Below are 17277 nucleotides of genomic sequence, written 5' to 3'. Positions count from 1 at the left end.
GCTATCTTGTAAAAGTGTCTACTTACATATTTCACAGGGGAGTTTGTCTATTGATTCATGTGACTTTGGCAAAGCCCTTTGTAGTACCCCCACTTTCACCTTAAGTGGGTCCTTGCAACATCCACCTAGGAGAGAGCAGGATGGGGTTTAACCTCCTCGTTTTGGAGCTGAGGAAACAGTCTGAGAACAGAGGTGACCAGCCTTGGCTCCCAGAGTTGTGGAAGGCATAAGGGAGGGGTGATAAATACTGAAGCAGAGGACTGTGCCTCACCTCTAGCCAGGCCTGGAGGCAGATCTCCCAGTCCCTGTGTCAATCTAATTGTGGTGTCCACTTAGCGTTCTCCAGCCCTGGAGTTAGAAGCCGTCCCAGCCCTCAGGCAGATCTCTCTGTAATTGCATCCAGAAACAGACCAAGACATCCAGAAACAATATTGTACCCTCAAAGGGTGCAAAAAACATTCACATGTGTGCGCTCACTTCATCCTCTCAGCTGTTCTGAGGTAAGTATTCTTTTCCCCATTCTTCAGATGAGGAAACTGAGGCTTAGAGAGGCTGTGATTGGCCACCTTAAATTAGTAACTTGGCAGAGTTGGGATGAAAACCCAGGTCTGTCTGATTCAAGCTAGGGTTTGCTGATCTCATGTCTAGAGGGCCTCTCCTAGCCACAGCCAGGCTGAGATGGAATCCCAGATCGTACAAAATATAGGGAAAGGTAAATCCAGGGGAGCAGGGAGAGTCGAAGAAAGCTTCAAGTGAGACTTTCAGGTGGGCAGAGGTAAAAGTGTGAACCTTTCAGCCAGCCAGGCCTGTCTCCTGGCTCCGCCACTTTTCAACTGTGAACTTTGGGCAAGTAATTTAATGTCTCTGTGCCTCAGTTTCCTTATCTGTAAAATGAAGATGACAATAGTCTCCATCTTTTCTTTTTTAATTTTATTTTTAGAGGGGAAAGGAGAGAAAGAGAGGGAGAAACATTCTGAGAAACATCAATTGGTTGCCTCTCTTATATGCCCTGACTGGGGACCGAACCCATAACCTGGCACGTACCCTGACTGGGAATCAAACCTGCAACCTTTCATTTTGCAGGACGATGCCCAACTAACTGAGCCACACCAATCAGGAAAATAGTCCCCATGCTCTGTGGCTGGGAGGACTAAATTAGTTAATATAATGTAAAGTATGTAATATGGCATGTGGCAAAGGTAAGTGCTCCATAAATGTTAGTAATTGGTGGTGGCAGTAGGAATCACTAGAGAAATGCAAACTAGCTTTACTGAGATGCCATTGCACACCTACCAGACTGGCAGATGTGAGGGAGTCTGACAATTTCAATGCTGGGGAGACAGAAACACTCACACACTGCTAGTGGGAGTGCAAATTGGTGCGGTCACCAGGGAGAGTAGTTCAGTGATATCTGTTGGAGTTGGAGTGCCCCTGTGGTGTGATTCTAGGGGGGGGGGGGGAGGTCTACAGAGCAGCAGTGCGCAGACACCGGCCTCCGAAAGCACACATGGCACGTATAGGAAACTGGTTGACTTTGGGGAGGGAGCAAAAGGAATACAATTGGGGGGAAGAAAATACTCCTTCAATTTTGCTATAATTAATAGAAAAAAAATCTGAAGGAAAAGTGACTAAATTTTAACCTTTGTTAACCCTGAATGGTGGCTACATAATTATTTGTTACATTATTCTTTCTACTTTTCTGTATTTTTCTTAAGATTTTGAAACTTCTAGGGGAGGGAAGGAGAAAAGGGAGAGGTTGGAGCAAGTGGGAAGAGTGGGCTGGGTGCAATGTTAAATGCTGGCTGCCGTGTGGAGCACTACCTGTCTTCAGGAATGAGTGGAAAAGGAGTTTAAAGAGGTAGGTCAGGAAGTTGAAGCTCAGAGATGTAAGTGACTTTCTATCGGAGGTCACACAGCTAGTGGTGGAACCATTTGGACTATCGGCTTCAAAACCTCTGCTCTTGCTAGTTTACCCAGGCATGGATCAAGCAGACCCCAGCCATGGGCAATGGAGCCCAGCAGGGCAAAGGTGGAGGTTACACAATGCAGCCCAAGTGCTTCCTTCTCCAAGGTATAACCTGGCTGTCGCTCCAGGAAGTTCCGAGATGGAGGCAGCAAGGCCTCTCCTCCATCTCGCCAGGACCCCCTGCTGCCCTTCACACAAAGGTTCTTGGTGACATCCTGAGCCCAGGTAGAGATGCAATGCTTCCAGCACAGTCAGATGTGGCTGTGCCTGGACTGGACCAGGGTTCCAGAGGAAGGGACATCTCCATATCCGTACACAGTCTTTCCATAAAAAAGCACTTAAGAATCACAAAGTCAAGGAAATCCAGAGATTGAATAGCATGAGTTGGTCCAGAAATGGCAAATGGTCATTATGTATGTTATCACTGTTGACTCTTACACGCATGGCAAGACATCTCTTGTCAGTCTTCAAACTCTGAGTGCTGACCTCAGAATCCTTCTGAACCCCCTGTTCTAGACACCCTCTACACTCGATTGCAGTTGGCATGCAAGACGGAGTCTAGTTCGCATCTTTAGCGGATGCCATGGGTGCTCTGCTCCAGCCCTTTCCATTTCAGGGCATATCGTCAGCTTGGCTCGCAACGCCAATGCTGGCACCCCTTTGCCTAAGGCAGGTCAGTGGTGCCAGGAATGGACACCCCCTGGCAGTCCTCAGCCAATGACTTGCAAGAGCTGGCAACTAAATACCCCAGCTACCTTAGTCTCGGGACGTCATTATGGGGATCCCCAAACAAAGCTATCCCTTTCATCTAGTCTAATTCTTCCACTTTCTGGACAAAGGAACTGTGGCTCAGAGCAGCCAGAGCCGGTGGCAGGGCCCTCGTGAGGACCCCGTGTCCGACCTAGGGTTTAGCCCTTCCCAGTGCTGCTGCCCCTGTGCCTATCCGTCCCACCTCACCCCTGGGGACTGGGCAGTTTATATCCCAGTGAAAAAGAAAAGACCTATCACAGGCTAGACAGCCCATGCGAATCAGAAAGAGGCCGCATACAGACCTGGGGCGGACACCTCTCCTCCCTTGGTCTGGGGCTCTCAGGACAGTCCCTTAAGCTCCCAGGGCCTTGGTGTCATCGGCATGGGAATCAGGCTGCAGGGAGCTCACACCTCACGGGGTGGGCAGGAGGCCTTAGTCAGGTAGGCAACCTGTCCCCACCCCTCCCCCGTCACCAGAAAAACTTAAGTGCACATGGCCACTTTTTAAGAGAAAATAATTTAAAATTATATTTGCTGTGCAATTTTAGTGGAGAATGCATATGCTTTCAACCTAGATTACCTATTTAACTGAACAGAACATCGATGAGAAAATGACCCCTGCTTTTCAGCCACCAGAACATTAAATCTGGCTTTTTCTGCCTGGATCTTCGTGCAGCCAGGGGGGCCTGAGGTCCTGCAGTCTCATCACTGATGTGGAGGAAAAAGCACATCCTGAAAAGCTCCCCAGACTGTGTGACATGAGGGCCGCTTCCCTCTGTACGTCAGTCTCTTGGGGACAAGAGTCCCCAAGTCTCTTGGTCTTTCAAATGGGGACAAGGATCCAACAAGCTTGGGACACTGCCATCAGACCACAGAGTGAGTGAGGAAAGGCTGAGCAGGAGCACGACCTCCCGCCCTTTCCTCCACCGGGGAGGCAGCCTGGGGAGGGACTGCCCACTGGAAAGGTGTAGCCAGGCAGCGTCTCCTGGGCACCCTCCTCCAGGTTGCCCCTGGCAACTAGGCAGGGAAGCTGAGCTGAGGTCTACACACCCACCCTCGTGCCCAGAGACTGGAACTGAGGGCTGGGAGCTGGGAACTGGAGACATGAACAAGATCTTCCCCCAGGTAAGACCTGCCTGAGATGGCTCCTGACCCAAGGGAGCCAACCTGGGGTAGGAGTGGGCGATAAAGAGGGGGGATGTTGAGGTGGCTCAGCTCCCCGCTGCTCTGGAGGCTGTGGGAGGGATCCATCCACATGATGGGAGGGGGCATCAGGGAAAGCCCCTCCGAGGAGGAGCCGTCTGAGCTGGTTTGAAGGATGGATGTTTCCCAAGTGGACCGTGGAGGCAAAGGCATTCCAGGCAGAAGGTGCAGTGCAGGCAAAAGTGTGGAAATGTGAAGCAGGCATGATGAGGTGTCTCTTTTTGTTTGTTTGTTTGTTTGTTTGTTTTGTGAAGGGCCAGTTGTTCCACCTAAAGATCTCAGCGACTTTTGTGAAAAACGCTTTGGTGTGGCTCCCTGAGGCTGGACTTCACCTCACCTAAGCCCAGCCCTCACTCTGTTCTCTCCAGCAGGTAGAGGTCAACGGCAATGCTGCTGCTGGAAACAAAGTCCTTCCTGGAAAAGAGGGTAAAGGGTGGAGGGGCCTGGGGCCAGTGGCCTGTGGGCCCCCTCCCCAGGGTGGGTTCCCCGAGGTTGGGCTGTTGCTACAGAGGCACAAAGAGGACGTCCTAAGGTTCCCACTGTCCCTCAGACCTCTGCCCCCTATGTTGATGTCATTGACTCCCATCTTCCTGGCTGGCCATGCTTACAGCCAGCTGCTTAATGGGGTTGTTCATTCTCTCCATGCACAAGCATTTGTTGAGCACCTGTTGTATACTGCCTACCTCACAGGCACTGTACCACATACAGAGTCTACCTGTAACTTATAAAGGAAAAAGCCCTGGAGTCAAATACTTGACTCAGTGGGTGACCTGGGCAATTCTCTTAACTGTTGGGGGATGAAGTAGGTGGGATCACACACTTATTTAGCATTTGCTGTGTGCCACCAACTTGTTTGACTAGCAGAAGTTCAAAGGAAGAAACACACATTGACTGAGCATCTGTTAGGTACTCTGCCTTGACTACATTTGATCAATGAAGAAGCAGACCCAGGGGTAGATACTAATCATAGCTACGAAGGATCAAGACCCTATTATGTGTCTGGCATGACATGGCCTCTTTTAATCCTTAGGACAGCTCTGAGAAGGGGACTTGTTATGGGGCAATAACAAATAAGGCACCTGAGGCTAAAAGAGGTTGGGTCACTTGGCCAAGCTGGGATCACACCCAGCTGAGAGGTGGGAGAGACAGGGTTCAAATTCAAATTGGGGTCCCTCTGGTTGCAAAGCCCCGGTGCCTTTGTTGCTCCACACTGGTGGTGTTTATTTCCAAGTCCTGGCTCATAGTGGGCGTGGCTGTGGAACAAATGGCTTCTTTTCCCCCAACTGTCTAGAGTCGGGATTGGTGCCTCAGGGGCTTCCCAGCTTTTGAGGGCAGCGCCTCCACCTGGGCGTGGGCCTTGGTTCTGCCTGCGCCTCTCCCGTGACCCATCTTGCCCATGGCCTGTGCTGCACAAATATTTGAGGAGTGCCTGCTCGGCTGATCAGGCCGTTCTTCTTGCCCAGAATCACATTGTCCCGTCTCTCTGGTTACCTGAGTTTACCCTGTGTTTGCTGACAACAAGGAAACCACCCACTGGGGCCTGTAGAAGTTATCAGTTTTAGATTTACACTGCATCTCCTAATAACGCCTTCTTTCCCAACACACACCCATTCCAGGCTCCTGCCACATCAGGTCACTTGCTGTCCCCCCAATACCACCCACCAAGCCTTTACCCCTCCTATACTCCTTACCTGGAGCGCTCTGTTCTTGCACCCTCCCCTCACCTGCCGATGGAAATCCCATGGCACCTTGCGCACACTTCCTTAACCACACTGACTGTCTGGCTCTGTGAGCTGCACAGGGGCAGATCTGACTAGCAGGCGAGCAGAATAGGCAGCACCACAAATATGGGTTGAATGAGTGGCTTGGATGGAAATGACCTGACCTGACCTGAACGGGGGCCTTTTTCTAGTCTCCTGGAGCTCTGGGTCAGAATATTCACAAAGTACCTACCGCTGTGTGCCTGCCTCTGGGCTGGATCCTGGAGACACAGATGCTTCAGGCCTGTCCTGCTTCTGTCTCTGAAATAACTGGGGCCCAGAGGACAGCAGTTGTACCCACACTCTCCTTTCAACCTGTCCATGCTTTGCCTTCTAAGTGCAACTGCAAACTTTCAGAGGGCAACAGCCTAAGTTAAGACTGCTTTTGTGTCTTCTACTGAGCAGGACACCTAATAAGTCCTCAATAAAGCTTTCTTTCATTAGTTCACAGGCAAGCAAAAATCAAAGGAACAAAGTAAGTTAAAGCAGCAGGAAGTCCCCAATTAACATTATTTCCATAGTGCCAAGGATTCAGCGTGGCACATAGTAGATGCTCCAGAAACACTAACAATAGCTAAAACCTTTATAGCACTAAGCGCCAAGCACTGTTTTAATATACTCACTAGCTTAATCCTCTCAACAACCCTATCACAGATATTATGACCCCCCATTTTCTACATAAGGAAATAGGCACAGAGAAGTAAAGTGATGTCTCAGTGGAGCCCTGCTGGGAAGCAGGGGAGCTGGGACTCCAACCAGCGTCCTGGCGGGCTGCAGAGTGAACAATCAGTTGGCATCGTGGAAACAACTCTGGTTTGGGCAGAAAATAAGTGTGAACTCACATCTCAGCTCTGCCCGAGGTGACAGGAACCTTGTCTTCTCTGAGTCTCAGTGTCCTCATCTATGAAACATTGTTTTGCGTAATAAAAATAATGGCTATAGAAAGACCTAACTATATAGTTTCTGCCCCAGGACAGGGGCTCAAAAAGCAGGTGTCCATTTCTGATTGCCTCCTGAGGAGACAGCCTTGTGGAAAGACAGGAGTGTAAGGGTGGTGGAACAGAGACCTGGGACCCTCCTGATCCCAGCTGCCACCCACTAGCAACAGGACAAAGACCAGGGACTGGCACTTGGTGGGGCTGGGCTCACAGGCAGAACTAAGAACATCAAAGCCAGGGAACCTCTTTCTGCCCCTAGATACCCAAGGAGGGACAGGCCACTTACAGGAAGGGCCAGAGGAGGGGAATCCCTGGGCCCCAGCGCTGGCTGCTCCCTCACTGGTTTCCTGCTCCCACCGCAGGCTGCGCCCCCTCCTGCTGCTCTCGCCACGGGGCCTGCCTCTCGGCCTTTGTGCTGCTCCTGCTGGCAACTCTTGCAGCCCTGATTGCCTTGGTCGCCATCTTTGGACCCCCACCGCGTACACCAGGTCAGGGTGGTCAAGAGAGGGTGGGTCTGACTTGCTGGGAGAGGATGGGGAGCACAGAGGAATGGGGGAAACCTGACCCTGCCTGGTTTCTCCACGAAGTGACTTTTGGACAATTCCTCAGGGTGTGTGCCCAGACTCGGGTGCATACACTGACATTAACATGTCTCAGAGCCTCCATTTACACTCCTATAATATGAGCTATTGAGAGGATCCAGCTCTAATGACCAACCTCCTCCAGGAAGCCTTCCCTGACCCCCAGGCTGGGTTAGAAACCTCTTCCTCTGGCTTGGTGTCCGGGGTGGTGCCATCCATATGTGTGTCTGCCTCCATCATACAGGATAGGAGTGTGTCTGGCACTCCCCCGTGGCCCCGGCTTCAGCACTGAGCCCCAACACGGTCCCTGCCCTCACAGAGCTAACAGGTTGGAGAGCAACACGAATGTTAATTAGATAAGCACATTGAAGCAGGGTTAACGGGACTCAGAGTCTGGAATAGGGCCTCTGACGCAGTCCAGGAGTCAGAGCGGGCCTGTTGGAAAGTGAAAGGGAGCTGAGGCAGGAGGGGAAAGTGGGGATTGGTTAGTGGAGGTGGTGGCAGGAAAAGCATCCCAGGCACAGGGAACACTGTGTGCGGAGTCCTTAGGGTGGGAGGAACCGTGAGGAGAAGGAGAGGCTGCGAGGTCAGTGGACACAGAGGGTTGGAGTAGTGGGCGGGGCCAGGTGCCCAGGGCCTCAAAGAGGAGGGAGGTCACCATCTAGAGAACGTCAGGAAGGGGGCTGAGCTGGGTATAAGGTTTCACCACATCTCCCTTTCTGACAGACTGCTCTGTGGCCAGACTTGGGGGTGTAAGGGGACAAGGCGGGGGAGGGGGTAAATCCATAGCTCTCTGCATGCCTGTGCAGAAACACAGGCACTTAGGGCAAATGTGCATGCTTGAGGGGTTGCATTCATGTGCCTGTATGTACATACGTGTGTCTCTGTGTCTGTGTGTCTGCGTTTTCTCTGTCTATGTATGTACGTACATGTCTATGTGCGTATGTGCACACATGTCTGTGTATGTGTGTGTGCATTAATGCGTGTATGTGTGTGTGTGACAATGTGAGAGTCTCTGAGAGCAAGTCCCTCTCACACGAGCTAACACCTCGTTCTACACGCTCAAATGCACAGCACAAACCCGCCCTCACATGCACGGCCTGTGGAGCCAGGGTGGCCTCTCAGCTCACCTGACAGTTTCTCTCCTTCAATTCTTTGCAGCAGCTCTTGGGACAGGAGGGAAGGCTGTCAGAAGGACAGACATGCGCAGGTGGCTGCCCACCATTCCTGGACACTGGGGAGGCAGCCCCAGCCTCGGGAAAGCGCCGCAACAGCCGGCCTGGGTTATGAGCTGTGTGAGGGGCCCCACCCCACCTCCCTGAGTCTTCCTTTTCTCATCTATAAAATGGGGCTAATGATGATACTTCAAAGGGGTTTAGGGAAACAACAGAATAAAAATGTGCAAGTGCTCTGCAGACTATAAAGTTGTGACCATACGTACTCATATGGAATGATGACATGACCGTCCCCAGGCCAGGCCTGGTAAACTGTTTCTGATAACCTAACCTGGGGCCAGGAGCTCTGCCATTAAGACCACTTCACTGCCAGGGCCCAGGCCTCAGGAGCCTCCTGTGAGCCTGTCCATAAGGTTTCAGTGAAGGAGGGAACTGTGCCGTGGCGCATGCTATGTTCGGGGGTTATGTAAGTCTCCCCAGCAGTCCTGTGGGTGTGTACTAGGATCCCCATTTTGCAGATGAGAAACCTGATGCTCAGAGAGGTTGAGTCATCTGCCCAAGGTCACTCAGCTGGCAAGTGGTAGAGCTGGGACTTTGGCCTCTAGACCCAAGCCCAATATCCCCCCTCACTGCCCCAGCCCCTCAGGCCAGCTTAGGGTAGGTCTCAGGCGCGGGAACCTTGTGATGTCCTTGTGAGCACCATCTTTGGCCCTCCGGGGCCACCCCCTGCCCACTCAGTGGCCCAGGCCTGTGTGACACTGACGAACAGGACAGGCTTCCTGTGCCGTGACCAGAGGAGCTGCATTTCGGCCAGCAGTGTCTGTGATGGCATCCGCACCTGTCCCCACGGCGAGGATGAGGATGAGGCCTTGTGCCGTGAGTACCCGCTCAGTCCCGCCCCTGCCCTGAGTGGGCCTTTCAGAGCTTTTTGGGGTTGCCCCTCCAACTCCCACAATCCCTGCAGCCAAAATGAAGCTCAGTTGCCCCTGAAATTACCAGGTGCCTGTGTGTCCCCAGGCCTTTACTTATATGGTGCCCTCAGCTAGGACACCTGCCCCCAACCCCATCCCTGCACACGACGTGAATGCCCACATTAGGGAATGCCTTCACTCTGCGCCTCTCCATGCCAGAGGATCTGTGTTCAAACTTCATGGCAGAGCTCAAGGGTTACCTCCGCCAGAAAGACTTCCCTAACTCTCAAACTACGTTAAAGTTCCTCCTTTGGGCTCCCACAGACCCTGAGCTTCCCTGTGTCCCAGCCCTAGTCGCCTTGGTTGTCACTCTCAGTTGGCATATTTGCCATGACCATCAGACTATAAACTCCTCAGGTCAGGCCTGGTCTGCTTGACCGTGGGTCCCGAGTGCCTGGCACAGAGGGGTATTCGGAATGATTTGCTGAATGAATGATGGAATGAGTGAGTAAATGAATGAATGAATGAATGGATGGGAAGACCTTGTCCCAGACCTTAACAACCTGACAATTCTCAGAAGAGAGGGGCCAGGCCCTTTCCATGGAGGAGGGAGAGCTTGGTAAATTGGAGCAGGTGGAGTAAGGGAGCCAATGAGGGGAGAGTCATTACATCATAAACCCTCAAGACGAGAAGAGAACTTAAAAGTCACCTAGCTACGTCCCAGCTCATGTCCAAATGCCCTCCAGAACAAACCCAAAAGAGGCGCCCCAGCCTCCGCCTGCGTACACCTGGGATGGGGAGCTCACAGCAACTTGAGGCAGCTGCTCCCATCATTGCGTTTTTCCATGGGAATGTCTCCCACACGCACTGTTCATTGGCTCCAACTCTGCTGTCTTATCAACTCCTGCCCCCCACGAACCACATCTTAATCTACCTCCATGATAGTGGCTTTGCATGAATTTGGAGACTGCTTTTTTGCCCCACATAAGTGTCCTCTCCCTTGGGCCCCACTCAGAACTCCCAGGCATCCCCCTTGTGATGGGTCTTCCCGTTCCGCCAGCTCCACGGGACACACACAGCTGCCATGCCCATCTCCCTGAACAGGCTCCAGAAGCATTCATGACACTTCTGACCAGCTCTGGCTAGTCCAAGGAACAAAGGCTTTCCCCCTCCCACGTCTGGCTTATATGTCTAGTGATAGTGCCTGAGTTTGTGTTAATTTTTGGTAGCTTTGTTGCATTGCTGCCTAACACAGAACCCACTTTCAAGAAAAGTGCTCTGACTCCCTCTCACAAGGTACGTGAACACATATCCTCTGAGTTCTGGGACTCAAATGCAAGACCTCACGTTTATTCTTGCTGTATTCCAGTTGGAGGGGACTTCCTGGAGATGAAGGAACTTGAACTTGGACTTGAGTGGAATGGTTTTGGAGAGGTGTCAAGCACACATTTCTGGAGGGAGGACAGTGCAGGCAGTGGTGTGGGGTGGGGATGCACAAGATCTGAGTAAGGAATGAGGAAAGGAGAGGCGGCTGTCTGGGCATCTTGTTGGATGTACATCTTGTGTGGATGTACAGGCAAAGAACATTTCTCTCCTTTTGACTCAACCTCCTCCCTGGGAAACCTTCTCCTTGTGCCCTTTTTGGGAGGGATGCACAGTGACTGTGAGTTTGGCAACTGCCAAGGTGGCCAGGACAATCCATCTCCAGATATGCCTGAGACAGCTGTGGCCAGATGTGGACTTCCTCCTGCCTCATCTGTCCTCTGCAGGGGATGTGCCCCAGAGCCTCCCCAGATTCCTTGTGGCCCGCTGTGGAGACCCAGCATCCTGGATCTACTCAGACCAAAGGTGTGACGGAACCAACAACTGTGGGGACTGCTCGGATGAACAGATCCCAGGTACGGGTCTGGGCACATACTAGGCTATACCGGTGGCCAGGTAGCAACCAGAGAGCGGAGGTTGACCAGGAAATCTCTGAGGTTCCCCCTGCATCATCTCCTTGCATCTTAGAAAGAAATTTTCCACCTCTGTTTGGATGCCTCCAGTCGTGGGGTGCTCACTACCATACCAAATGGTTCCCTCTGGAGACTTATTTTTCTGTGTTGAGGAAATTAACAGATGAGGAAACTCAGGCTCAGAGGGTAAGCATGCAAGAAGTATGTATGTGGCCCTATTGGGGTTTGAACCTGAGTGTCCCTAATCTCCTCTGCCCCTCCCAACAACCCTGTGAGGAAAGCAGGGCAGGAATCACTGGTCCTAATTTATATGTAGATAAACTGAGGCCAGAGAGGAGAAGGGACTTAATACAATGAATGACAGGAAGGGAACTTAGGACACCCTCCCTAACTCCAGGCCTCCTGACTCCAAGTCTGGCGTATTTTACTGCCCCAGTGTCCTTTCATTCTTTTCCCTGGTGTTTTATCAACAAACATGGTCTGAACACTGCTTGGGGCTCAGCCTGTGCCAGGTTCCGCTGGAGGACAATCAGGAGTCAAACATGTGTCCTATCCACAGGACTCACATCATGCTGATGCTAAAAGGAAGTGACGAGGACCTGGGAAGGTTTTTTTTTTTGGAAAGGGAGGGTGTAAGGATCAAGGGAGACTTCTCAAAAGAGGCAGTATTCGAGCAGGCCTTAGAGAATGGACAGGGTTTTAACAGGCAGATGCTGGGTGTGCAGGGAAGAATGCTGGCGGCCCAGGGTGCAGGGCAGAAGAAGGAAGTCCGAGGCACCTGCAGGAGTTTTAAGAGGACTGGTGTGGCTGAGTCAGGGTGAGGGAGGGAGAATGGGCTGCGGTAGACAATATGCACCCATTAATATTTGAACATTGACCATGCCCCTTTCACTATTCTTAAATAACAATCTTGAACAGATGAAGAAACTGAGGCTCAGACAGGGTAAGAGGCTTCCTTGAGGTCACAAAACCCACGAATTGGGATCTAGATTCTCTCTCCCACAGGGAAATAAGGAAATAATGTCAGATGGGACGGGGTCTGGGGAGCTATGGCAGGTGTCAGAGGTAGAGAGTGTCCAAGGCATTCCAGGACACTACAGCTACTCTTCTGTCGTCTCTTGTTCCTCCAGTGACTGCATGCCCACCCTGTGGCCCTGGGTGGTGGCGCTGCTCCTCAACTGTCTTCAAGTATTGTGGCTGTATCCCAAGGAGGCTTTGCCGGGACCACGTGCAGCACTGCTTTGACTGGTCTGATGAGTACTCCTGTCCTGGACACTAAGCGGGCACCCAGGCCCAGGCACCCAGGCCAGGGCACGAGGCTGGTTGAATGGCACTGGCGATCCTTCTCATGAGCATTGAATCAAAGAACAAGAGGGCAGAAAGGAGACTTCAAGTTCATCTCATGAGGTCTACACACTGTTGTCTCTGAAAAATACGTGACTTTCCTACTTTCAAGATGTTCGGCCTCTCCTTGAATGCCTCCAGTGACAGGGAACTCACGAACAAAGGTGAGGGGAAACTGCTTCCATGAGTTCAGGCCTGCTTCGGGGGCCACACAGAGGAAATTTGCTACTCTGCTCTAAGACAGACTTGCAGATTTTGACCTTATCACCCCTTGGAGAAAAGACAAGTCTGGGGTTCAAACATTAAGCCGAGGAATTTAGCCCTTATGTGGAGCATGTACCACTTCCTGTCTCTTTGGTACCTGAGGCAGATAATGATGGGCTTGGCTATAGCTTTAGCATTTTTCTCATCTCAGTAATCCTAGCAGGTCCTATTGACTGATCACGTGAACTTTTACCTGAGATGGGGCTTTGTCATCCTGTCAGTGGGAAGCCATCCAGGAGGCTCTGAGCCATAGAGTAGAAGGTCTGGAGGAAAAGCAGCCCTTCTACCCCTCCCATTGTCCACCCGCCCACTCCCGTCCTCCACCTTGGGACCAGTGCCCAGACACACAACCCAGGTTTCTTGTAGTAGGGACTGCATGTTGGTCCCAGAGCCTGAGAGAATCAGTTGTTTCTCTCCATACATTTCCAGCTTTATAACGCCCAGACACACAAGGATGGTTGCTCCCATTAAAGAGATGAAGAAACTGAGGCCCAGAGGGAGAAACATCTCACCCAGGATCATATAGCAGAGTCAGTGCTGAAACTAGGATTCAAACATATTCTGTGTTGTCCCAACCCTAAAACCTTTCCTGCTACCAGGATGATCATAGCTTGGCTCGTGGGGGAAGTGAGACATGCAGAGTCCCTGCAGGGGATCTAGCCAAGAAGAGGGCTCCTGTTGAGGAAGACAGACCTATCCTCATTGGAAATTAATAAAACCAGTTTTACATAATAGTCTTGGGTGAGTTTTGGACTAAACATGGGCATCTGAGAGACAGGTGAGCTCTAGTTCATTCATCACTTGCTAAAGAGTCTACACACCTGCTCTGGGCCAAGCTGGCTGCCGGGCACCCAGGAGTGAAGAGACCTGAATCCCAGCAGAAGAGGAGAACAGGGTTTCATGGAGGAGGCACCTCATACCATGGAAGGATTGGGCAACCGCAGGGAAGGCTAGGTTGAGGCTACTGAAGAGGGGCCTCTGGGAGCCAGGACACAAGCACATTCCTGACCCCGATGAACTGAGGACCAGCTCCTAGAAGAGGTCACTTCAGGGATTCTGCCTGAGGGACAGTCAGCCCTGGGCTCTGTCACCTGTGGCTGAGTTTCCCTCCAACTGCAGCACAAGCGAGGAGCTGTGGGTGCACTCGGGGCGTCCTGAGCCCCGACCCAGAGGGGCTTCTTTCCCAGAGGAGCGGCGTTTGGGCTGGCTCTGGAGGGCAGGAGAACTTCCAGTGTGACAGCTGGGAGTGAAGGCCATTCCCCACTGAGGGGCCCTGTGAATGAAGCCGTGGGTGTGTGACAGGCTATGGCTCAGCCAGGGAACGCCAGCAGGTCGGGGGGCCAAAACAGCTGTGGCGTGGGAGTGAGGAGGAGAGGAGGTGAGCAGGGACAGGATCCCAGAAGACACAGCAGGTCGCGCTTCATCCTAAGGACAACGGTGATAAGGTGTGATAAGCAACGCCACTCTCTGGAGTTACAATGACCTTTAATTACAACAGCCCGAGAGAGATGCCAGGACTTGGACCAAGTGGGCAGAGTAGAAGGGATGATTAAGGGCTACTTACTGGTGGAACACACGGGCTGTAGGGACCTACTTGGTGGGAGTGAGTGGGTGAAGAGGAAGACCGAGGAGTCCAGAGACCTGAGAAGGAGCACACTGGTCCTCCTGCCCTGGGCCGTGCCTTTTCCAACAGAATGCCGGCCTCCTGAGGAAGACAGGGTGTAGAACAAGAAGCTCGTTCCAGCACTCAAATGTCAACGTGTTCCTGACGCCCTGAGCATCGGTTGTTGAAAACCAGTTTGTTCGGGAGAAACCACCAGATCATGAGCCTATGCTCGCTCATACCAGTCAGCCTTTTCATGCAGCAGGAGAGCACCCACTTCCTGGCAGGGACTGGAGGTGCTGTGGTTGGGCCTCGTGGGAGAGAGGGGGGTGGGCCTTGGTGGTCAGCCCGTCTTAGTGGCCTGCGGCTCTTTTCTGAGAAACTCCCAGAGGCACCAGCTTCACCGTTGCACATCATTTTACCCTCCCCTCCCAAACAAGCCCTTCCATGGACCCCTAGGGGCACAGAGCTTTGTTTTACAGGATGGAGAAACCAAGGCTGAGACCAACTTGTCCAAGTCTACTCACTGTGTCAGTAGCAGAAACTAAAAGCCAGGTTTCTTTTCTTTTTTAAAATTTAATTAAATGTATTGGGGTGACATTGGTTAGTAACAGTATCTAAGTTTCAGGTGTACAATTCTGTCATACGGTGTCTGTATATTGCCTTGTGTGCCACAGTCTAGTCTTCGTCACCAAACGTGTGACCCCCTTGACCCTCTTAATCCTCTCCCCAGCCCTCTTCCCCTCTGGTAACCACCATATTGTTGTCTGTGTGTATGAGTTTATTTGTTTGTTCTGCTTGTTTGTTTGTGGCTTTCTGTTTTATATCCTACATGAGTGAAATCATATGGTTTTTGCCCTTCTCCATCTCATTTATTTTGCTTAGCATGATACTCTTAAGACCCAAGTTGTCACAAATGTAAAAGCCAGGTTCCTAAGTGCACACATTCACACATTAGCACTTGCCTTGCCCTTACTACAAGCAAGGCACTGCGCTGAGAGCTTTACCTCTCTTTCTCGCCACAACGCTCTGAGGGAGATGCTGTTTTTACATGAAGCTTCGACAGGCCAGGCAGCTTGTTGCAGGGCATGTGACCGGTGGGGCACAGAGCCAGGTGTTTGGGCACTTAGCCAGGGTAGTTCGCTGTTTTATGCTATGTCTCATGTGGTCTGGAAGCTTCCAGCGTTGATGATGCCGGAGCAGAGCCATGATGGAGCCAGGTGGGAAGCAGGACAGGGCAGTCCTGGCTGAGGAGTGTGAAGCAGCCCCCCATGGCTGAAGTGCGAGGGCGAGCTTCAGATTCTGGGCTGCAGGGAGTGAACTTGACGCAAGGCTGCAGGGAGCTGGCAGAGGAGTTCGTCAAGAAGAACACACTGTATTCCTCCTTCTGCGGAGGGGCTGCCAGGAAGGCTCCCTCCTCTGTCCATTAGGAATAAGGAGGTCACGGCCAGACTATCTTGCAGGCTTATGGAGAGGAAAAAGTGAGAGCTACAATGTAAACACCACTTGGAAACAATAGAGCTTCAAGCAGAAACAAAGGGGAGGGCCAACTGCTGTGTTAGGGGAATAAATATTAACAGCCAATGTTTAGTGAGCAGTTAGTACATGTCAAGCAACACTGCAAACTTTTGTGTGCCTTATCTCTTGTATCTCATTTTCTCTAATCCTCACAGACATTCTAGGAAACTGGGTCGGTTATGTGCCCTTTACAGAGGCATGAAGCTGCTTAAGATCACAGAGCTTTTAAAGGACTTAACCAGGATCAAACCTTGATAGGCCCAAATCCAGAGCCCACCATACCCCTCCTTAATGTCTCACCCCTTCTCGGCCAGGACTCCCTAGAAGAGACAGCTGGCGCCTGGGCCAGGGGGCAGCAGCCTGGAAAAACAGGAGGTGGTTGGTGGCTAGCAGACCAGCATTTGTTCTTTTCTTATTTATTGGTTCTTCCTTTTGGACAGAAGCAGATGCCCTCGCCACCTCCCAAACAGCACTCCATAAGCCGCGTTCAGGAAGACGCAGCACCCCGTGGGCCAGCCAGGGCCCTCCCATGGCTCTCATCAGCAGAGCAGGGGATTTAGTGCCACAGCCTGTGGGGAGAACCCAGGCAGCCAGCATCAATATTTGCCCTCTCCCAGCATCCCTGGCCCTCGCGCCAAGATAAGTACTTTAAGTACAACAGGCTCTTGCTGTACAAACACACCGGGATAGATGGATGGAATTTAAAGTGGCTCAGCATTCCCCCCAGGGTTTGGACTGGAAATCTGGTCTGATTTAACCCTATGTCATTGTTGTTTGCCTGAGATTCTCTGTTCATCCTTAGACTCATGAAATACAGGCACCAAACAGCTTCCCAGAGAGACCAGGGACCAGCCCAAAGCAACAGAGCTTGGTGGCTGCCACTGGTAGGTCGAGGGCCCCCAAAGTCAAGGCAGAAGTCAGTTCTCTGAGTCCTTTAAAAAAAAAAGTTCTAATGGAGATATCATTTCCATAGAGTTCAATGAGTTTTTTACAACAGCTTATTGAAGTATAATTGACATACAATAAACTACACGTATTTAAAACATACACTTTCATAAGTTTTGACACATATATATATACCCATGAAACTATCACAATTAAGATAATGAATATATCCATCACCCTCAGGTGTCCTTGTAGCCTTCGTAAGCCTTTGCTCTCTCTCATCCCCACCCTCACTGCCTTACACAGGCAACCACAGATTTGTCTTGTCAGTATAGATTCGTTTGTACTTTTACAGAATGTTATGTAAATAGAAATCATACAGATATACTCTTTTTGTCTGTCTAGCTTCTTTCACTCAGGACAA

The 17277-nt window shown here is 51.4% G+C and overlaps 1 protein-coding gene across 1 annotated transcript; it reads left to right on the top strand.

Annotated features, from left to right (window-relative positions):
* Positions 1-3820: 3820 nt before the first annotated feature.
* Positions 3821-12518, top strand: LDLRAD1 (low density lipoprotein receptor class A domain containing 1). Its single transcript, XM_054572031.1, has 6 exons — positions 3821-3841; positions 4291-4345; positions 6980-7105; positions 9112-9249; positions 11054-11182; positions 12370-12518. Exons 1-6 carry the CDS (start codon positions 3821-3823, stop codon positions 12516-12518), a joined length of 618 nt encoding a protein of 205 aa, XP_054428006.1.
* The last annotated feature ends 4759 nt before the right edge of the window (positions 12519-17277 follow it).

Source organism: Pteronotus mesoamericanus, unplaced genomic scaffold (genome assembly GCF_021234165.1).
Source record: "Pteronotus mesoamericanus isolate MK-2021 breed Mesoamerican mustached bat unplaced genomic scaffold, CSHL_Meso_final contig_105, whole genome shotgun sequence".
Classification (NCBI taxonomy): domain Eukaryota; kingdom Metazoa; phylum Chordata; class Mammalia; order Chiroptera; family Mormoopidae; genus Pteronotus; species Pteronotus mesoamericanus.
Note: the sequence above shows the minus strand (reverse complement) of the source record. Positions and strands in the feature narration are given on the sequence as shown.

What these genes read in the sequence shown, in the direction of transcription:
- LDLRAD1 (XM_054572031.1), top strand. Translation starts at nt 3,821, where the DNA reads ATGAACAAGATCTTCCCCCAG. An exon ending in TGAACAAGATCTTCCCCCAG is followed by an intron (nt 3,842 to 4,290) that starts GTAAGACCTGCC and finishes TCTCTCCAGCAG; the next exon opens with GTAGAGGTCAACGGCAATGC. An exon ending in AGTCCTTCCTGGAAAAGAGG is followed by an intron (nt 4,346 to 6,979) that starts GTAAAGGGTGGA and finishes CTCCCACCGCAG; the next exon opens with GCTGCGCCCCCTCCTGCTGC.